This window comes from Mandrillus leucophaeus, unplaced genomic scaffold (assembly GCF_000951045.1).
Source record: "Mandrillus leucophaeus isolate KB7577 unplaced genomic scaffold, Mleu.le_1.0 Scaffold345, whole genome shotgun sequence".
Lineage (NCBI taxonomy): Eukaryota > Metazoa > Chordata > Mammalia > Primates > Cercopithecidae > Mandrillus > Mandrillus leucophaeus.
The window spans coordinates 743,120-753,456 of record NW_012103643.1 but is presented as its reverse complement, the minus strand read 5'-3'; the positions used below and the strand labels follow the sequence as shown (position 1 = coordinate 753,456).

The window sequence follows — 10,337 nt, the reverse complement described above, 5'->3', positions numbered from 1 at the left end:
ATTACAGGTGTGAGCCACTGCGCCCGACCATGTTCTGCAGTATAATTTCTAGAACTATACACAGCAAAGATTTGGTGAACAGGCAAGTGCTGATCATTAAAACAAACCCCTTAAGCCTCATTCACCTGAGCAAGACACGGGGAACAAAGAAAGACTTTCTCAGGAGCAGCTCAGGGAAAGCTGCCCTGTGCGACCGGGGCTCTCAGAGCAGCCGGCCAATTTACAGAAGCTTGGCCTTCAGCCACAGGAAGCAAGCGGGGCTTCCTGAGCCACTGCATCCCTTCTCGCTGGGCCACAGTGTGGTGTGTGTGTGCCTGCAGCCACGGGTGAGGGGTAAGGACACAACCTACCCCTCAACAACATCACACGGCTCCTGATTGAACATGAGGTCCCCACCAGAGCCAGAACTCCTGCGAGAGAACACGTGTATCGTCTAAATTCTTACTCTGCACAAGGACTGCTGGATCATGCTCTGTGACATCACTGCCTATAATCACAAGTGGCAGGTCTTCTCAGCTGACCCTCAGCACCCATGCTACCACACTGCCCGCTGGCCCATCCAACCCTGCGGTTCCAAGGACACATCACTTGGCTTCCGCCCTTGAGCTCCCACAACGGCCTTTTCCACCTGGTGAGGTCTGGAAGGAAAGCCCAAACCCGGATCGGAGCCTACCTTGCTCAGGGCTTCTCTGAAGAGCTGCACGAATTCTTCCATCATCACAGCTGTGTACACGCCTGATTCCTGCCACACCTCTTTATTCAGGCAGTGGTCAACAGTTTTTAATGCCCTCTTCAAAATGACAGAAATAAGGGATAAGGCCGTGTGCCTCACTGAGGTGCTGTCCAACTGGGAAGAAAAAGAGTTAAATGCACAAATGTCTCTAGGATACACTGGTGGACACAGATTTGCTAAGTGTGGGCTTGGCTGGCATTTGCCCCTCCTCAGGTCACTCACAGGGGAAGCTGCATGAAACAGCTGGTCTCTACACTGTGAGAAAAGGCGACCTGGGTACCTCACCCTCCTGATATCCTCTGGGTCTGACCTCAGCAATCGCCAGGAAACGACCACTAATGGCAGCATCCAGCAGTAGTTTCATTTTTATCATCTGCTCTTTGGTAAGCCTTGAGACAACTACTCAGCTACTGTGAATGTTCTCCATTAACAACAGATCTCATCAGAAGCCACTCTGCCACTGTTTTCTTCTTTTTTGAGTCAGGGTCTCACTCTGTCACCCAGGCTGGAGTGCAATGGTGCGATCGTAGCTCACTGCAGCCTCAAGCTCCTGGACTCAGGCAATCCTCCCGCCTCATCCTCCCAGGCCCTGGCCCAGACAACTCAAGCAGAATCTGCATTTCACATGATCCCCAGGAGAGCCCTCCAACACTGAGATCTGAGAAGCCCTGGCTGGGACACTGCAGACTGGCGGTGAGGTAGAAACAAAGAGCTTTTCTGGTTTACTTTTAGCTCAGTAACCGCGACACCCCAGAGCCCCAGCATTCCAGTCAGCTGCGGCTTCACTCTGTGTACACTGCACACTAAATCAGGACTACAGGAACTATCCTAAGCCAAGAATGGCCGGCCTCACAATCGCTTCAAAGGCAGGCCCCACACAAGCATGCACACCACACCCAAGGCGCTGGGAGCACAAAGCTCAACCAACAACCCGGGCCCTGCTTCCAAACACTTTCTTACTTCCTGTTTCTAAAATAGGCTAAAGCTTCTCTTCCTGATTCTAAAATGTATGCTTTAAAAGTTTAGACAAAACCATAAGAAATAAAAAAAAAAACAAACAAACATCATCTAACTCCAGCCCCTGGAGGCACTCGCATCACCGGGTCTCACATAAAAACAGTCTTGGCTCTCGGAAAGGGCACCTGTGGAGGGAAGGCAAGGCTGGGCTCAGTGGCCCTGGTCCTGGCCCTGCAGGGCATGGCAACAGCCAACAGGGGGAGAGGAGGCTGTGTCCTCTGAGACTTCTTCCTTGGAGCCACTCCGTGCAGGAGCTAGAACACCCCTCTAGGGGCACAAGCCTTTATCCTGAAACAACACTGAGAGGAGGAGGAGACAGGCTTTGCTCTCCCAGTCTACCAGGAGCAAGCTTGGAGGGGAGAGCAAACACAGCCCACAGAGGAGGCGCATCTGGCTGGGTGTGGTGGCTCAGACCTCTAATCCCAACGCTTTGGGAGGCCGAGGTGGGAAAATTGCGTAAGGCCAGGAGTTTGAAACCAGCCTGCGCAACATAGTGAAACCCTGTCTATACACAAAATAAAAATAAGAAAATCAGCGGGGTGTGGTGGTGTGCACCCGTAGTCCCGGCTACTCAGGGGGCTGAGGTGGGAGGAACACCTGAGTCCAAGAGTTTGAGGCTGCAATGAGCTATGATCATACCACTGTACTCCAGCCTAGGCAACAAAATGAGACCCTGTCTCAAAAAAGAGAAACAAAATTAATAAAAAAAATAAAGGAGGTTCATCAAACTAATCCTTTCAATCTGGTTTTCCCGCAAGCCCTTTGAGAAATGCAAATGTCTCCCACGTTAATTAAAACAGTTGGGCAAGCTAGCTGGGTGCCAATTTTGCATACGATGATTTGACAAACACAACACAAGACCTTTCTGCCTACTCCCACACAGGCCTCCTCTCTACTCCTCACCCCATCACCCACGCTCAGCACAAACCCTGGAGGGGTATCAAAAAACGGTGAATCTCACCACATGGTCTCAGGAGTCCACCCCACTTAACAGTGACTGTGCTCATTCCTACAGGGCCAACCCACGCCTGTGCAACCCACCACAGCCAACCTGTTCCTCCTGAAGCCACACAACTCAGCCTGCCTAGAAGGACAAAGACACCCCTCCGAATACCTGGCCTCCCCCAGGTACCTCACGCAACTTGGGGTTAGGAGGGGCTGGCAGGGCCCAGGACCCAGGTGTGCCAACAACCCACAGCCATCCACCCAGGCCCATGATGCTGGGGTGAAAGACATGTGAACTCCTCAGAATGTGGTTTCTGAAGGGGCATGGGGACCTTTATAACAAATAATCATGTAAAATTTAAGTATCAATTTCTTCCATGAACATGTCCTCCAAAAATGCCTGAAAACAGCTGGCCTTCAAAGTATATGTTCACCAGGCACCTTAGCACCATTCACCTAAACCATAAAAGAAAGAATGTGCTAGGCAAATTTCATTCCTACCATGTCTGGAAATTCTCAACTAATGAGATTTTAATGATGAATTTTCCTTCTTCTGATTTAGACATTCTTTCACCCTCAGGCAGGACTAGAAAGGCTTGGAGGGATGCAGGGGTCCCCGCTGTGTGATGGAGCAGGGCCAAGGACATGAAGTCCAGTGTCCCTAGAAGCAAAGTCTCTTTGCTCCAAGGTCCTTACCCACGTGCGTGGACCTGTCACTCATGGGTTATCTCAAACTACAGCCTCTGTCCTGGAAGCCTCAGAGGCTCCCTAACAAAACACAATCAAACCACATCCAGGCAGGTTCTCAGAATAATCACATCATGTAGCCAGCGAGTTTAGCTGGAGGCAGTTCCAGAAGTGGGGCAACCGCATGGCCTTACGTTTAATGCTTGCGTGAACATGCTCTTATTGCACACCAGGGGCACAGTGGTCACCATCACCATTGCCAGGAGCCGAGGCAAGGGTATAAACTCTCTGGTCTGAAATGCCCGGGAAATCTCCGGCTGAGCCTCATAGATCTAGGAAAAGCAAAAAAGAGATTTAGTTGGTGCTGGAAGTAAGTTTCAAACCTGAGACTAGTTATAGGCACCCGAAGGTGAAGCCATTCAATCAAATAATTATAGCGGTAAAGGTTCGAGACTCCCCACAAGGCAGAGTGGAAGATTAACCCCCCAAAATCTACTTGTCAAAGACAAATGAGGTCAGGAGACTGGCTGTTAACAGACAAAGGACCTTCAGAGCAGAACTTGACCTGTGGTCTGCAGAGTCTTTTAAAACCTCTGATGGCAAATCAATCACTGCTAGAACTACGAATGGTACTACTTATCAGTTCCGGCTGCACTTGACAGGCACCTGACAAATGATGTCAGGAAGGGATATCAGGAAGCCATTTTCTCAAAGCTTCCTGACAACCCTTTGGGATAGAGACACTTTACATTAAAACAAAAATATATTCACAGGTGACAAAATTGGAGCTCAGCGAGGTTAGGTAATTTCCCTAAGGCTCCATAGCTAGTTAGCAGCCAAGTAAGGACTCAATACTGGGCCTGCAAAGACCACACACTCACCCCTCCCCTGTATCAGATGCAGCTCCCAGTAGGGTGCTGGCCCCGGGACTATCTGTACCAAAATGAGGGGTGGAGTACATCCTCCTTATCCCAAGGTAAATGTGGAGACTGTGCACATAGGCACTCAAGCAGAATAAAAGCTGGTTTTACAAATAATGCCAGGCCCAGGCAGAGGCACAAGAAACAATCCTAGGTATTTTACCACTAGGCAAACCATGAATCAGTGACAGAGAGTTCAAACAAGGCAGGCATTACTGCCAAAGACCTAACAGTAGGTACCTCCATTTGTAAATGGGCAGATGCTGACACCATGATCAAAAGGAAGGTAACGCACATCCACTTAAACCATCAGACCAACGTTCCACAGCTTATTTCAAGTTTTTCTAACTGAAGCAGCAACCTTTAAAAACTATCTGACAAATCAGACATTTCATTTTATTTTGCTTTTTATGAGCCGAGATGGAGAAAAGATAATCAGGCATCTCATCAATCCCAGTCTAACTGTGCTAGGATTTCACTCTAAGCAAAATCTTGATGAACAAGATAAATTGGCTCAAAAGATTCTAAAGGAATAAACTTCAAATTCAGCTCAGTGAAAGGCAAAATGCTATAGAAGATAAGGACACCAAATTTACATGATCTAAAATATCCCTTTTTATCCCTGAAAGGTCTTCATATTGTACAGTTTACCAGATCAGAATGTCTGCCAGTCCCCTAACTCCCTACGCCCCTCTATCTAGCTAACTGACTTTTTTTTTCTGAGATGGAGTCTCGCTCTGTCACCCAGGCTGAGTAGAGTGGCGCGATCTTGGCTCACTGCAACCTCTGCCTCCCAGGTTCAAGCAATTCTCCTGCCTCAGGCTCCCAAGTACCTGGGATTACAGGCGCACACCACCACACTCGGTTGATTTTTGTATTTTTAGTAAGAGGCAGGTTTTGTCATGTTGGCCAGGCTGGTCTTAAACTCCTGACCTCAGGTAATTCGCCTGCCTCAGCCTCCCAAAGTGCTGGGATTATAGGCATGAGCCACCATGCCCAGCCTAGCTAACAGACTTTTAAATATCATGTTTTTTTTACCTTGTTTAGTAGTTTGATATTATTTAACCAAGTAGACTTTGCTCGTGGGATAAAGGAAAACGTCACTTCCTTGAAGTATTTGTTCAGTAAGTCCGGGCACACTTTGAGGATGTTCACCACAAGGTCAGCCACCAGCTCATCATCAGCTGCAGTTTTCAAACCCAGCAAGAAGTGCAAAAGTGTCAGGTTTCCACCTCTGTTAGAGAAAGAGACATGGGGAGAGGTCAAAGCACCCTGAGAGCTCACAGTGATGCAGCTCTGCAGAACTGCCCTCAGTGGACACAGCAATGACAGCCTGCGGCACTTCCCCCAAGACATACCAAGTGGGAGTTCTGTGGCCTGGGGCTTCCCGCTCTCCACAGAGGGCTTCCCTCCCATCCTCTACTTCTGAGTGACTGAAAAAGTCTAAGTCTCTGATTGTCCTGCTCCCTTTCTTCTTTCCTACTTCCCTCCCTTGAGTTCAATTTGCTTTCTAAAGAAAAGGAAGAACACCGTTCTCTCTCACTCTACCTCAGCCACCTACCAGTCTACCTAGAAGTCAAGGCTACTGAAAAGAAAGGGCAAAACCAGCATGGAGGAATCCAAGCCCCAAACTTCATTTTGAGATTTTACTGACATCCCTCCTCCAGCCACACATGAAAAAGCACTACGTAGGGCTGGCTGCGGTGACTCACGACTGTAATCCCAGCACTTTGGGAGGCCAAGGTGGGAGGATCAACTGAGGTCAGGAGTTCAAGACCAGCTTGGCCAACGTAGTGAAACCCTGTCTCTACTAAAAACACACAAAAAATTAGCCAGGTGTGGTGGTGCCCATCTGTAGTCCTAGCTACTCAAGAGGCTGAGGCAGGATAATTGCTTGAACCTGAGAGGTGGAGGCTGCAATGAGCTGAGATTGCACCACTGCACTCCAGCCTGGGCAACAGAGTGAGACTCCGTCTGAAAAAAAAAGCACTATGTAAATACATATGTGAGTGTAAATGTAAAAAAATGCAGGTAAGACATTTCTCTCTTGAAAGGGGGACTTCTTTTACTTTTTAAAATGCTTTATTATTTCTTTATTTAGAGATAGGGTCTTGCTCTGTCATCCAGAATGCAGTGGTGTGACCAGGGCTCACTGCAGCCTCGAACTCCTGGATTCAAGCGATCCTCCTGCCTCGGCCTCCTGAGTAGCTGGGACTAGAGGTGCGCACCACCACACCTGGCAATAAAGTTTTTTTGTATGAACTGCTCATGAGTTGCTGCATGGTCCAGAGTGCCATCAAATTATTTCTTGACAAGAAATCTGACAAGACAGCACAAGGTCCTTGCACGGGCCTTCTGCCTTCCCTGTTTCTAGCTTATTTCAAATTCCTTCATCTTCATTTAGCAGCTGAAAGAAGCTAGGATGGGGAAAAAGTCTACTGTAGAAAAATATTGAAAAGTTGTCTCAAAGTGGACAATCTTCAAAGGTATGAGAAGATAATAAAAGCAGCAGATGAGCCCAGGAGTTCGAGGCTGCAGTGACCTATGACTGCGCCACTGCCTTCCATCCTGAGCAACAGAGCGAGACTCCATCTCAAAAAAAAAAAAAAAAAAAGTAAGACACAGGAAAGACCACAGAGACTCAAACGTGCATAAAGTGAGTAAAACCTCAGGATCCACACAGTGAAAGCCCCAGGTAACAAGGCCTCACCTGCCTCAAAGTCTTTTTAGAAAGTACGCCCTTTCCTATCTGCTTGACCCTGGGAAGTCAAAACACCCAGAAAACCCTCAGACTCGGCCTCATGCACGACACAGTGATGGTTTCTAGGGTCCCCAGCGTCTCATATTCCCCTTATAAATTCAGTAAAACTACAATGCTATAGGACAGCTTTACATATAGTTTTAAAAAGTTTTTTAAAAATCAAATTAGAAAGTATAATTTTGATCAGAAAAACTATCCTTTAAAAAAAGGATATGAAAATATCCTTTCTTAATATGAAAATGTCATGAACAAATATAGTTTGTACTGTCAAATGAAAAGGATATTAAACCTACAAAGAGTGCTAAAAATACTACACACACTTTAATCAACAACGTAATAAAATGGAGAGCACTAATATTTATGTAGTGCATGATACATGCCAGACACTGCTCTAGGCATTACCACCACCTCTCTACGACAGGCACTACTTTTATTCCCACTTTATAGACGAGATAATGGAGGCAGAGAGGATGCCTAACCCAGTGAGGGTCTCAGAGCTAAGTTAGGATTGAAGCCCAGCTGTCTGCTGTTAACCTACACCAGGGACTGGCAAAGTAGGGCTCAGTACCTATCACTGTAATTTTATTGGGACACAGGTAAACCTACTTATTTACATCTATGGATGCTTTGGTGGCACAATGGAGTGGTCACAACAGACTGTAGGCTGCCAAGCCTAAAATACAATCTGGCCCTTTGTAGAAAAAGTGTGCCAATCCTTGCTCTATGCTATAACACCAGTTTTCAGTGAACACCTACTATGTGTCAGGCACTGTCCTAGGGACTGGAGGCCCATAACAGACCGGCGCCTGTTCTCACCACTTCTCACCAATCTGGTAACGAACAAGCAAATAAATAAATCGGCAAACAAATAAACGAACAGTCAGAAGCCTAAGCCAGGCAAAAGCACCGTGACAGTGGAGGGACGATTTCAGAAAGGGCTGCTGGGGAGGGCCTCCCTGAAGCGGTGAGGTCTGCAAAGGAACCTGAATGAAATGAGGGAGTGGGCCACATGTCTACTGGCGAACAGGGAACGATGCAGTTCAGTGTTCTCAAAGCTTTCTGTTACCATTCACAAACAAATCTCCTTCCTTTCCCTTATGCACAAACACTTGTCTTTTGCCCATGGCTTCAAAATTCACCTACGTCACAGCTTGCTGCAAACAGACGCATACCCACAAGTTGATTCAATACGCCCATCAAACGATCATCTATTTCAGGGGCCTAGTTATGGAGGAAAAATGCTTTAAAAAGGGAGAACAATGCATGCGTTTTAAGCATGGTGTACTATTCTATTCAACTATAAAAGTCTGCTGTTGTGTTTTGGCAGGAAAATGAGCTCATTCTTACTGATGAAAGAAGAAAGAAATGATGTGACAAGTTAAATCACAGTAACCTCAGAATCAAAACATGTACAAAGTCATAAGCAGACAGAAAAATTCCCACCACGTTATTCCATTCTGAAGGAATCGCCTGATTTCCTGACTGGCTGAAACTAGAAGTAAATCAAACTGCCTAAATCCTTGTGATATAATGCTATGATAGAATAACAAGGAGTAAAAAATAAATCATTTACAATGACCAGAAAACGTGGCCAATATTTTTATTGTCAAATGAGGAAAAAGCAGATAGGATGAACAGTAGTAAGCTGTTTTTGTTATTAAAAAAAAAAATCACATGGACCTGTATTATACGACTACAAAAAGAAAGTCTCAAAGAATATAATCAAAACCAGTAGATTTGAACTTTATGTTTCCTTACTGATGAAATGTTATCATAATTGTGAAATATGAAACAAAATATAAAAAATAAAAACAATTTTGAAATCGTGACTCATGGGCAGCCTGTCGAGGACAGGGAGGTCTGTTTAGTACCAGTTTGGAGCTAGACTTCCTGGATTCCAATGCAAGCTCTGCCATTTAACCAGGATAAGGGTCTGGACCTCTCTAGAACTACTTTCTTCCTCTGCAAAGTTGGCATAACAATGGCACCTGCGTCAGGACTGCTGTGAGGCCCATGTCAGGGCCAACCCTCTCTGTGAAGGCAGATGCCTTTCCTGAGCTCCAGCTGACGAACACTGTCTTTAGGTAAACATCTGCAGCACCTCCCTGGGTGAAATATCCCATGACCTAACTAAGTGCTAATAGACAGCTACCCTCAGAACTGCCCCCGAGGACATGCAACGAGTAGAAGTTCTCTGGGACTACAACTGTTCAACCCTGAAATGAGTTAGATAATGTCCACAATTCTAGTTCTAACCTACTACAGTCCCACTGGACACGCATGTATGTGGTGACTTCTAAGGAACACACACACCCTGGGGTCCACAAGAGTGTTATACTTTACCTGCCAAAGGTACCCAAAGATGCATCATAAAAATTAATTCCATGCTTGAGTGAACAGCAAAGATCCATCAGGAAGTTATGAACGAGCTCCCGTACCATGGTTTTCCCTGCTTCTTCAGCAGAAACCTATGAAGATTTTTAAAAATTCAATGCAAATCCCAAGCTCATACATCTAAGTAAGAGCTAGAGTAAAAACAAGGACAATATCAACTGCCTGATGACAATTCAGAAAACATTTTAAACATTTGGTATCATTCCAGACAGTAAATGAAAACAACAACGAAAGATACACCGATCAAGATAAAAGAACACTCTGAAGAGGGACAAGCTTGAACCCGTATTTTTAAAAGCTTTAAAGTGATCTAATTTCTCTTGTTCATTTGAATAAAATTCCACATTTGGGAGTGTTTTTAGGCAGCCTCCGAGGCTTGCTGGTCTAGAGCATACAAAAGCATGTTCAAAACAAGACGACCCGGGCAAGTCTCCAAGATAAAAGGAGGCGAAGTAGTAGACTCTTGAGAGGTGAGTTATTATAACGTTAACAGGAAGTCCGCGCCTTTACTACTCTGGCCAAGTCCATGTTCAGTAACACCCTGAGGGAAATTAAAATATATACTGGCATTGGGTCAGTGTGAGAGCAGCTGTTTCAATTTAGCACATGCATTAACTAGCACAAAATAAAATACATATGTCAGTAGATGAGGCTCCTAGACATTCAGGATCCTGAAGTTAAAAACAAACAAACAAACAAAAAACACGCAACAAGGCTTGAAACTCCAACAACTGGACATGAAAGAATGGAAGGACAGGAAGGCAGAGGTAAAGCAAGAGGAGGAAAAGAGGGCCGGGATGACCCTGCAGGTCTAACAGGCAAGTGCTGCAGGGAAAACTAAGATATGGCTCAACTCAAGGAAATCATGGTTTTCTAAAAG

The 10,337-nt window shown here is 45.9% G+C and overlaps 1 protein-coding gene across 1 annotated transcript in view; it reads right to left on the bottom strand.

Moving 5' to 3' along the window:
• URB1 (URB1 ribosome biogenesis 1 homolog (S. cerevisiae)) overlaps nt 1-10,337 on the bottom strand; it is an 82,535-nt gene that overhangs the window by 52,384 nt on the left and 19,814 nt on the right. Inside the window, exons 8-11 of the mRNA XM_011989048.1 lie at nt 9,407-9,531; nt 5,341-5,536; nt 3,577-3,714; nt 674-847 (exon numbers count right to left, since the gene is read on the bottom strand). Of these exons, the coding sequence (XP_011844438.1) occupies nt 674-847; nt 3,577-3,714; nt 5,341-5,536; nt 9,407-9,531 (633 nt within the window). The remainder of the gene's footprint in view (nt 1-673; nt 848-3,576; nt 3,715-5,340; nt 5,537-9,406; nt 9,532-10,337) is intronic.